The sequence below is a fragment of the Callionymus lyra genome, chromosome 2 (assembly GCF_982586985.1).
Source record: "Callionymus lyra chromosome 2, fCalLyr1.hap1.1, whole genome shotgun sequence".
Classification (NCBI taxonomy): domain Eukaryota; kingdom Metazoa; phylum Chordata; class Actinopteri; order Syngnathiformes; family Callionymidae; genus Callionymus; species Callionymus lyra.
In genome coordinates, this window is record NC_141819.1 from 35,336,477 (window position 1) to 35,348,886 (window position 12,410).

Here is a 12,410-nt window from a genome sequence, read left to right on the forward strand (position 1 = left end):
CACCTATTAAACAACATTGCTTTAACCTGTCTCGATCATAGTCATAATCTCTGAGGCGGCGTGGGTTGATAAGCCTCGAATGCTTCCCGTTGCTGTCAAGAGCCGAGGGAAGATGCCATCCTTCACCTCCTGCATCGGACCTACTCCCACCTGGATAAAGGAAGCGGTTCAGTGAGGATCCTGTTCCTGGACTTTTCTAGTGCCTTCAACACTATCCAACCCACTCTGCTGCAGGACAAACTGACACGGATGCATGTGGACCCTGGTCTGGTCTCCTGGATTACGGATTATTTTACTGATCGACCACAGTATGTCAGGCTGAAGAACATCACGTCTGACACTGTGGTGTGCAGTACAGGAGCACCTCAGGGGACAGTACTGGCCCCTCTCCTCTTCACCATCTACACTTCAGACTTCTGCTACAACAACAGCGAAGACGAGTACAGGAGTCTGATATGTGACTTTGTGGACTGGAGTGAGAGGAACCACTTGCAGCTGAACACCTCAAAGACCAAGGAGCTGGTCTTGGACTTCGGGAGGTCCAGGACAAAAACAATTTCAATCTATAAAGTTTTACCTTACCTTAAGTGTTCGGCAGGCCACACAATCAGCCATCATGTGATTTGGGCCTATTTGTCCACTTCAATATTATTTCGCCACTGTCAGGAGCTTTCTGCAGAGTTGAAAAGGAGGAATTGTGGAGGGCATTTCCCGCATTTATAGGAAATGGACTGCACCCAGCTGGGTGGCGAGTTCATTAAGCTTTCTCAGAGACAAGGCAGGGCCTAGAGGATAAACCAATAGCGAAGCGAGTAGAGGGCAGAGCACCAAATGACATAGAATGTAAACTATTTTTTTCAAATATGTTTCAAACATTTTTAGATGTTTCCAAGGGAAATAATGCATTTTTGTTCTTTTATTTGGAAGTATAACTCTTGATAAACGCAACAAAATGGATCATGTTTTTACTTTTTTAAGACACTCAGGATAGTTGTGGATTTGGATGTGGAAGGTGTGTGTCACACAAGTCTATATATTTCAATGGTAGAGAATTTCGAGATCTCTGTTCCATCACACTGTTCCCACTTTCATTTGCTTCAAAATCAAGGAGGATCTTTCTCCGGTTGATGCTCTAAAAAAATTGGAAAAACAAAGGTAAAATGTATTAAATCACAGACATTTTGTTTTTGTAGTGTAAATATGATTGTAAAATAAATGTGGGTGGTTGGTTTTGTTTGTTACAGTACGAAATACGACAGTTTGACGACTGGATTTCTTTTAAATTACCTTTGTTTTGAAAATTAAATATGTATTTATGGGGGGGCGTCAAAGAAAAACCTGTGGGCATTAGTGAGAGGCTGATGACCCTACGCATCCCCCCCGGAAAAGAGCCGCTATGCCACGCTACTCAGTGTGTATGCTCCAACTCTACCATCTAAAAGTGAGACTAAAGACTCCTTTTACCTAGCTCTGGATGAGGCTCTCCGTTGGATCCCAAAGAGAGATAAGATCCTCTTGCTTGGGGACTTCAAGGCTTGAATTGGGCGGGATAGTGGTATTTGGAAGGGGGTGCTTGGCAGGCATTGGATTGGTCAGGTCAACCTCAAATGGCATGAGGCTACCTACCCTCTTTTTCCGAGCACAATCTGACCATAACTAACATCATCTTCAAGCAAAAGAACAAATATAAAACATCATGGATACACCCGCGTTCAAAACACTGGCACCTGATTGATTACATTATTGTGAGGCACTGTGACATCAGGGACGTTCTCCATACCCGGGCCATGAGAGGTGCAGAATGCTGGACAGAGCATCGCATGATAATGACGCCCTATGCGGAAACACGGACCCAGTAGGAGGAGATTAGACTGCGCCCGTCTGACAGATGCCACGACTAGGAATGAGTTTCGTCGCTCCCTGGCAGCAGCCCATCAGCATGCAGCAGCCCAATCAATTGGAACCATCAGGACTGGTTTAATAACAATTCAGAGTCCATCCATAACCTGCTAGGCAGCATTCACAAGGCACATCAGGAAACCCTGAAAAACCACTCCTCCAACCACGCCAGACAGAGATGGCAGAGAGTGCGACGGGAAGTGCCGAGAACTTTGCAGACCATGCAGAATGTATGGTGGACGGAGAAGGAAATTTAGGCATTTGCGGATAGAAATGATATTCACAACTTTTATATAACTGTGAAATCTATCTACGGCCCAACAAGTCACTGCATCAATCCCCTGAAAACAGCAGATGGGCTTAAAGTCCTGAAAGACCAGGATAGTATCCTAGTAAGGTGGGCTGAACATTTCAGCACGTCCCTAAATCCGGACTCTGATGCAGACAACACCATCTTGGAAGAACTGCCTGAATTCCCCACTATGGACAACCTTAGTCAACCTCCATCCTTCCTAGAAGTTCTGTCAGCTGTCCACACCCTGGAGGATAACAAGTATCCTGGCTCTGATAATATCCCTGCAGAACCTTTGAAACAGGGAGGGAATTAGTGCATGCGAACATTACACCGCTACATCTCCAAGGTCTGGGCTGCTGAGAACATCCCACAGCAATGGAAAGACACCACAAAAGTCTGTGGTAACTATAGGGGCATATCACTTCTTGCTGTGGCAGGCAAGGTCCTGGCCAAGGTGATGCTCCAAAGGCTAGTAAACAACAGCTCTGAGCCAATGCTTCCTGAGTCGCAGTGCGGGCTTTGGAAGAACAGGAGCACAGTCGACATATTTTTTACAACTCGGCAACTGCAAGAAAAGTGCAGGGAGAAACGTCAATACCTGTTTATGGCTTTTATCGACCTCTCCAAAGCCTTGGACACTGTGAAGCGAGATCTCTTGTGGGACCTCCTATTTCGAGTTGGCTGCCCCATCAAGTTTATAAACATCATCCTTCAATTCTATGATGGAATGACAGCTAGTGTGTCAATAAGAGGCCAAGAGTCTAGCCCCTTCCCAGTGCGTGCAGGGGTCAGACAACGGTGTGTACTTGCACCAGTTATTTTTAACATCTTCCTCTTATGTGTCACCCGGCTTCTCCACAAGGACATAGAAGGCAAAAGTGAGGTAACAGTAGCATATAGGCTGGATGGTAACCTCTTTAATATTAGGAGGCTGCAGGCAACAACCAAACTACACAAAGTAAGGATACTTGAGTTGCAGTATGCAGATGACTGTGCTCTTGTATCTCACTCCCCACAAGATCTCCAGTCTGTACTAGTTGCAGCAGCTAGGGCATACAGCAGGTTGGGACTGACCATCAACACTGCTAAGACAGAGGTAATCTGCCAGTGGAGCAGTAACATCCCACCCACACCCCCTGTCTTCACTGTATCAGAGAAAAAACTGCTAGTGATTCCATCTTTCAAATACATGGCGAGCATTCTGTCTGAAGACAACAGCATTGACATGGAGATCCAGAACAGTATTAATCAAGCATCAGCGGCCCATGGGAGACTCAGCCGCCGGGTTTTCCAGAACAAAAACCTTCATTTAAGCACAAAAATCTCTGTCTACCAAGCAGTCTGCATCACCACCCTCCTCTACAGCTTGAAGCCTGGGTTACCTACAGCCGTTACATCAAGTCCCTGGAACAGATCAACATCCGCTGTCTACAGCTTGTCCTTGGAATCACTTGGCGTGACAGAGTGCCGCACACTGAGATCCTGAAAAGAACAGGCTGCAAAAGTATGGAGGCCACAATTGCTCAGCACCAACTGCGATGGCTGGGGCATGTCACAAGGATGCCCCGCAACCGTTTTTCCGAGTGTTGAATGGCCAGCTACTGGAGGCCAGAAGATAAGAACCAACTGAAAAAAAAAATGCAACATTAAACCTGTGCTGTGTCTCAAATCGCATACTTCTCTTAGTATACTAGAAGTTAGTATGCTTCAGGATAGTGTACATACTAACTAGTATGCAAATTCTCCACAGATAGTATGTCTCAAATCAAACACTGCTGCTAAGCACTAACCTGAATTGAGGTGACAGCTTCTTCTTCTACTTCTATTTAATGATGTTGCAACCAGCTGTTTGAACGCTATTGCAGACAACACGTTTTGCAAGTTTGGAAAAAGAAATAAAGAAAAAATATGAGAATCGAAATATTGGCGAGATATTTACGCTGGTATCAGCACCGAAGACGTGTCATCCTCCTACTGCTGCTGAAAATGCACCTGTAAGTATATGCATATATATGCATTTATATATGACGTAACTTCCATTTAAAACGTCACTAAGATGGTGGTCGTTTAGTGTGGTTAGTGTCCATCGAACCGTGCTCAGTTTTGTGGGCGTTTTATTACGCCAATTTAGTGTGGATGGCGCACTGAATTTCGTATACCTAGAATTGAGACGCACTTACGCACTAAAAATACTAACTTTGAGTACGCCAGTATGCAAATTGAGACACAGCAATGGAGGACCTGGAGACTACAGTGTCTGGATGGGATCAATACACTGGAGGAAAAAAAGATCTGCCAGGATCAAAGAAGGCTCAGGAGAAACAAACCCAAACCCATGCCTGCCCGCAACATCATCATCATATATACATGCCCCACCTGTAATAGAACCTGTGGATCCAGAATCGGGCAATTCAGCCATCAACAAACTCACCCGTAGAGGATAGAAGTGGACGTCATCATCGGACTCGATGGACACCCGCAAGCAAGCAAGAAAGCAAGAAAGCATGTGTGTGTGTGCGCGCATGCGTGAACCATGAACCTAACCGCACGTCACAGCTTGATGTAGCCAGGGTTTTTTATGTGATGTTTCATTTGGAGTACTGTATCTGTAAAAAAAAGATTGAAAATGTGCAATCTTGGTGAATCAAGCCAATCCCTGGTTCACCCCCCTGAGCAGAATTCTAGATTAGTACAGGAAAACAAATATCTTGGTATATTATTACGTAGGTAATATATACAACACAATAGCATCATCAAAACAATTAAATAAGATACGTCTTTCACTTCTTACAAGTGAAAGCAGCCATGGATCTAACAGCACAACATCAAGTTCTTAAAATGGTCATATTAAGATAATAACTCAGAAATCTGTTTCTCAAATCTTCCAATTGCTGTTCAAGTGGTACGTCGACTTAAAAAACGCTGTACTGAAATCTGCAGAATGATGGATTATCTCGTCAAAACATGATGGGATTCATTTTATAAATTGCCCTGCCATCTGTTGGGGGAACGTGGGCAGTACATGGCATTTTCCACCAGTCACAATAAAATCTAGTTATTTGTTTATTTTCAGAAAATCTTATTTTCTGAAACTCAGCAGCCCTGTTCGGAAAAACTTAACACAACAAACGTCAGGATGCTGACCCACAATTAAAGTGTTTTTTAAATAAAAAAATCCTAAAATAAATCAGAAAATGTTATTTAAATGTATTTTTTGATTTTCTTAAAATTTCACAATAAAGTATATGTATATTGAAATGTTCAATATAAATAAATAAATCGAATGATTAACGTATTTTCTAATTCTTTTCACAACAGGTGCTTTCGTCCCACATACCCATAACATGAGATGTGTACTCGTACTATTAAGTTGCATTGGTGTAACTTCATATTCATACTCGTAATCCAGAAAGTACCAATGCGTAATTGAAGACTTGTAGTCAGAAAAAAGTAGAAGAAACAAACGTTGACTATATTTTCTAAGTTACTAAACACAACCTCTTGATTCTACAGGTGTGAGTCACATATTTGTCTCGCACCTCGATCACTGCTAAATAGCTGCATATATTCTACACACTCGTAGCATGAGCTCTGTACCCGCACTTCTAAATGCGCATATGAGACAGGTGTACATTTGAGGACATCGTCAGGGGGTCTTCAGGGCAAGGTGTCAGGTTTCAGACCAAAACCCCCGTCAGATTGAACATCCTCAAGCTTTAAAATAAAATAAAAAGTCTTCAGCCTGAGACACGACATGGTAAAAAATATTACTAATAGCAGAACGACTTAGTATTTTTTACCAATTGCCCTCATGACATCATCAGCCTCGGGGGCTCAGTCACTAGAGTTCAGGTCACGGTTCGAGACCAGACTCGCCGTTGACATTTTTATGTGGGATCTCATGTACTGGGAGTTGAATTGCTACGAAAACGGTTGTACATCTAAAAAATGTTTACGTGTACGATCGTCCAACTTAATAGCACGAGTACAGATCTCAAGTTAAAGGTATGTGTGGAACTAAAGCACCCGTTCTAACGTCATAATACTGGAGTTAGAATATTCAACTATATGCGTGAATTTCTTTCGCTTCTTTCGAAAATGTTTGTTTGTTATAAATAAAAAACATTTCAATTAAAAAGATCGATCATTCAATAATCTGGTTCGACTGATCGCCTAAAGCAACGTTCCTGTATCTTCAGCTTGTGACTGTGGTCGATGGTGGCGACGAGTACGATGTGTGCCGGCGGATCAACGGCGTCTCGTGACAGAATGAACGTGTCAGAAGCTGAACTTTAATGATGCAGATCAGACACTGCGTTCCGACGTCATCTCCTGCGACAACAACTTTGCTCTGTGCTCAACACACCGGAAACCAAACGAACAATAGTGTTAGAAAACATGGGTGTTAGTGCAGGACTCCCTCAGGGCGCTGAAGGAATATGTGTCCATCAAGTCTCTGCCCTCGGAAAACAGTTGGGAAAGTGCGTGGGGGGGGGGGATCCAGGTTGAGGTCGGGGGGGTGACAGCGATTATGGCAACAACGTAAAAAGGGTCGGCAGCAAAAGGCAGCAACGTCTTAGTGCAGAAGACACGTTCACAAATACTGAAGGGTCGCCCCTTAAATCGTTGGCACGAACTCGTGAAGTTCTCCTGGAGAACCTGACATTTGACAAGTCAATGGCTATGAGGAGGTACATTTTAAAATGAATATAAAATGACTCTTTAAAAAAAAAAAGAACGGTAGGAAGATCATGAGAAAATGAAAGAGTAGGAAGTGACTTTGAAACTTCTCTCCGAGGGCTGCACCCGCACATTTAGAAAACGTACAACAACAATATACAAGACTGCAGAGACGTCGTCTCTTGTAGAAAATATGGATGGAAGGTTAAATTAAAACAAAAGTTTTCCTCTTTTTTAGATTCTTTGAACGGAGGTTTAGCAAAAACAAAAAGGTATAACATTTGAAACAGACTTCCAGCCTCATCAGTTCAACAAAACGAGGGCGTCTGGCCCGGTTGGTCGCGCTCCCGTCACTGAAGCGCTAAAGGTGCTCGTCCGGGATTGAGCGGCTTCAGGCGGGACTCTCTCAGGGGGAGGACGGGGTCTGAGAGGAGCCGGAGGAAGACGCCGACGAGCTTTTGAGGGAGCCCAGAGTCTTGCTGAACCACGAGTTCTTGGCCGCCTGGACCTCCGTCATCAGGACCCCTCGCTGGTGCTCCAGCTCCTGCAGCGAATAACATGGATCCAAGATATTAAAAACATGATGAACGAGTTGGAAACAAAGTAATTTCTTAAACTAGTGTTTTGAGAGCAGGAGTTGAGGAGTTCCTGACCAGCATGAAGCAGTTTGTCATGAGTTCACTGAGTAGGACTCATGTAGAAACATCTTGTCTTCTCTTGAGTGGGACAAGATTTACTCTTCTTATTTTCCTCATCTTCATCCTCCTCCTCATCATCAACATTCTTCTCCTCACCTTCATCATAATTTTCCTCCTCCTCCTCATCATTCTTCTCCTCACCTTCATCATCATTCTTCTCCTCATCCTCATTCTTCTTCATTTCCTCACCTTCATCCTCCTCATCATCATTCTTCTCCTCACCTTCATCATCATTCTTCTTCATTTCCTCACCTTAATTCTCCTCCTCCTCATCATCATCATCATTCTTCTCACCTTCATCCTGTTTGTACTCATTCTTCTTCTTCTTCTTTTCCTCACCTTCATTCTCCTCCTCATCATCATTCTTCTCCTCACCTTCATCATCATTATTCTCCTCATCCTCATTCTTCTTCATTTCCTCACCTTAATTCTCCTCCTCATCATCATCATCATCATCATCATTCTTCTCACCTTCATCCTGTTTGTACTCATTCTTCTTCTTCTTTTCCTCACCTTCATCCTCCTCCTCCTCACTTTTCTCATCTATATTCTCTTCTTCATCATTCTTCTAACCTTCATCCTTCTTTTCTTCAAATTGTTCTTCTCCTCCTCACCTAAATCAACCTTCTTCTTTACCTCATCTTCATCCTCCTTATTCTTCCCCTTATCTTCATCCTCCTCACCAACCTTATTCTTCTCATCTTCATCATCCACATCAACTTGATTCTTTTCCTCGTCCTCATCCTCATTATTCTTCCCCTCATCTTATTCCTCTTCATCAACCTTCTTTTATCAGCTTCATCCTTCTCATCATCATTCTTCTTCTCATCATCATCCTCAACAACAGTCTCTTCTCCTCATCTTCATCCTTTGCATCAACCTTCTTCTTTTCCTCTTCCTTATCATTCTTTTTCTCCTTATTTTCATCATCCTCATCAACCTTCTTCTCCTCCTTCAGCTTTAGCATCATCCTTCCGAGCATAATTCTAATGATCTTCCTCCTCATCGTCCCTCTTAAAATCTTCATCCTTGTCCTCCTACTCCTCATTGTTCTCATCATCATCTTTATCCTCCATTATCTTTCTCATCTTCAGCATCAGTCTCTTCCTCCTAATACTTTCTAATCATCATCATCATCATCATCATCTTCACTGTCTTCATCATCTGACCTGGATGCGACACTTGGCTTCTACAAGTTGCAGCTTTGTCTGTGCCAGCTCCAGCTCCAGGTGTCTGAGCTGCTCCTTCAGTCCGTCCTTCTCCTCGTCCAGTGGCCCGTCAGCGTCCTTGTCCTTCCCCGGGGATGACACCTGCAGCGCCCCCAGGCTGCTGAACAGGTCCCGACAGTGATCGCAGCCCATCACTTTACACTGCAGAGGAAGTGTAAAAGAACATCATCTTTACCGTCTCATCACCGATGAGTCAAGGCAATTCAAAGCACATGTTGTGATTGAAGATTCTCACCCTGACAACGTCCAGCTCTTCTTTCGTTGCTGCCTGCTGTTTCTCCAGCCTGGTGCTGAGCTGAGAGCAGATCTGAAACAGAGCCACAACTTTAGGAAGATCTGAAACATCTTGCTCATTTACAGACTGATGCCTTTATTGTCTGGTCCATCTCATCAGCGCTGGACAGATTAAGAACCTCTGAAAATGTCTTTTAAAACCATGATTTTATCAAGATTCTCCTCCTGTTAAAACCTCTCCTAAAAACCCAAGGTATCTTGCAGGCCTATTCTTCTTCTCCTGGAATTTCCCTTTATTGACTCCTCATTTTCTGCTTATCAAATGTCAAATTTCTCACACACACAGAAAAACATACACTCAAGCATGCTTATACACGCAAAGACCCACAGAAGAACTTACACAATCAAACACACACAAAAACACATGAACAAAAACAAAAAACTTCGCCTCCAACCAAGATGGCAGCATGTTAGTCCTTGTTGACCCTTGTTTGTTTTAGTCTTACAGTTTTAAGTGCTTGTGTACTCTAAGTTTTTATTCTTTAAATCTTCTATTAACCATGCAACATTTGTAACAGTAAAAACAGACTCGTGTTAACTTTTTACACGGCTCATGACTCTGTGGCTTGCTGGAGGCCTTGAGTGAGCCGACTATGTATCGGTTCCTTCTCTATACTGTTCAGGCCGGGACACACTCTCTGTCCCACTCAAAATGAAAGTTATTATGCCATTGCATTTATCCTTATCATATAATGCTGTGAATTTCTTCCGTTTTAACTGCATTCTCATTTTGAAAGACTGGTTTAACATCTCTGTAAATTCACTTCCTGCTTTTATAAGTTCCTTATTTAAAAAAAAAAGAAAGGCTTATGTCAGGCAGGTCTACTAGGCATAGACTCATGATCATGATGCTTTTACTTATATCTGGAAATGTTCAGCTAAACCCTGGTCCTGATATGCCTCAGCAATGTGACACACCTGCAGACTTTAAAAGTAGGCCAGGCCTGGGTATCATACATCCTAATGTATGAGTTTAAAATCCAAATTGGACATGGTGCGGGTTTGGGTTAATTAACTGATGCTGATATTTTCGTTTTATCCGAAACTTAACGAAATCTGTTCATTATAAGCATATATACACTGATGAATATAATGTCTTTCGTGCCAACCGTCCTTCTTATGTTGCTATTTATACCAAAAGAAAAAAATATTAATTTAGTGCTCACTGAATCACATAGTAAACAAATCAAGCTCCTGGCCTGTTACAAACCTCCCTCTGCAATAGAGAACTCATTGTCCACACTGGTGAATAGTCTGTCACAACTGCAGTATAAGGAAATTGTTATAGTTGGTGATCTTAACTGGGATTGGTTGATACCTGTGTCTGATACATTTAAAGCACTGAGAGTGTGTGACACTTTGACGTCGGAGTCTATCGGCAAGTGTGAATGTTTTTAGTCAGTAATCTTTTCTTGTATTGTACCACTGCTCTTAATACTGTATGCAATTGTTCTTTTATGTAACTGTGTTTTTGCTGTCCATCCTGGCCAGGTCTCTCTTGTAAAAGAGATTTTAATCTCAATGACACTTACCTGGATAAATAAAGGATAAATAAAAAAAATACACACTCACACACAAGCACATGTTTGCACACACACAAACATACACGCATAAACACCTGCACATATACGAAAACACACACAACACTTGTCTGGTGAACATGAGATAATATCTGAACTGCTCTGACACACAGATGTATTTATATTTTTCCTTCTTCATTTCTTTCATTTTGACCAGTCATGACTCTAAAGGTAGAGGGTTGGCAATTACATTTCTTCAGGGGCCACATTATACTGCGAGTGAGGGGCTGTTAAAAGAAGGCAGGATGGGAAATGTGATGGGAAAACTTAAATAAATAAAAAGTATCAGAATAACCAAACAAAAGTGCATGACATTTAAAAAAAAAAAGGGAAATAGCATAAAACACGTTTTCAAACTCTTGTGAGAGCGAGGCCTCATGTGGTTGTAAACACGTGAGCTGGACAGGAAGTTACGAGGAAACACTGTTGATAACACTGACACAACAGCCCCACCTGTTTGTACTCAGCGATGATGGCTGTTGTTTTCTTGATCTCCTGCTCAGCTTTCTTCAGTTCCCTCCTGAAAACCTCCTTCAGCTGGAGGTGAAATGAAGGTCAATTATAAGCAACAACGAACACGATGGCAGGAAAATATCTACTTAAAGAATCCAAACACAACTTTTTTTATGCAGAATGACAGCACAAATGTTTACACACACCTGCGCAGTCTCCTCCTCTTGTCGCCTCTTTTCCTCCTCCGTCTCCACGAGTCGTTGTTTGGTGCTCAGCAGCTCTTTGTTCAAAACGTCCGCCTTGTCTTCTGCCTTTATCCACACAAACACAAGCGAAGATTTTTAACAAGCAGCACACTCGTTAAAACAAAAAACATCTTTAAAACAGCTCTAAAGAAGCAGAAGCAAACGATAACAGAAAAAGCTTGTCTGCCTGATTTAGTGAACCTTGAGGCTTCCACTAGTCTACTACTCTCTCTACGCCATTACTGAGGGGAAGCAAGAAACCTATGATGGATTATTTAACGTTAAAGAAATTACTAAATTAAAATATAAGCCATAAATGAACAACTTAATTTCATAATAATAAATACAATAGACATGTTTATTTTGAGTAATAAAGTTAAAAAAAACAACAAGAACTCTATTATAAATATCTGTATTATAGTCACACAAATACAATGTTTGTCAACTGTCAAAAGTATTTTTAAATGATCAGTTTTATAGTTCCATTCTTACCTCATGAGGGCCCCCGTAAATATAGTCAAAGTGCGGCATGTGGCCCTCAAAGGAAATTTTTTCGCACGACGGTGGAGTGACTGTCACAAGCGTACATGCAACGTTTTGACCAAACAATAAAAGTAGGCTGTGAATTAACTTGTGATCCAATAATGAGGAAGGTTTGAGAGCATCGTCCACGGATTACAAGCGAGAGACTCTTTGGAAAGTAGCGAGTGACTCGTACCTGGTCCAGGTCGTTCCGGAGGGCGATCTTACTAGTGACCAGCTCGTGAGCGAGGTCGTCGTTCTCTTGTTCCAGCCTCATACTGGCCTCCTGGAGTCTCCGGTTTTCTCTCTGAAAACACACACAGGGTAAAAAGTCTGTCCTGCAAACACTCCTCACACAATAACTTCACTTGAGAGGCCACAAAAACATACATTATTTCACTAAAAATTTAAAATTGAATGTTTAAGACAATCAATCATATATCTATTTTTAATTTGTGGGAGAATGTAGCAATTTAACATTAAAAACAGAAAACAAGAAACAACTACAAATCAAA

At 42.2% G+C, this 12,410-nt stretch overlaps 1 protein-coding gene across 1 annotated transcript in view; it reads right to left on the minus strand.

Moving 5' to 3' along the window:
• Positions 1 to 6,466: 6,466 nt before the first annotated feature.
• Positions 6,467 to 12,410, minus strand: part of rabgap1l (RAB GTPase activating protein 1-like) — a 78,509-nt gene continuing 72,565 nt past the window's right edge. Inside the window, exons 21-26 of the mRNA XM_087784858.1 lie at positions 12,092 to 12,202; positions 11,335 to 11,439; positions 11,129 to 11,212; positions 9,037 to 9,108; positions 8,742 to 8,942; positions 6,467 to 7,418 (exon numbers count right to left, since the gene is read on the minus strand). Of these exons, the coding sequence (XP_087640984.1) occupies positions 7,281 to 7,418; positions 8,742 to 8,942; positions 9,037 to 9,108; positions 11,129 to 11,212; positions 11,335 to 11,439; positions 12,092 to 12,202 (711 nt within the window). The 3' untranslated portion in view covers positions 6,467 to 7,280. The remainder of the gene's footprint in view (positions 7,419 to 8,741; positions 8,943 to 9,036; positions 9,109 to 11,128; positions 11,213 to 11,334; positions 11,440 to 12,091; positions 12,203 to 12,410) is intronic.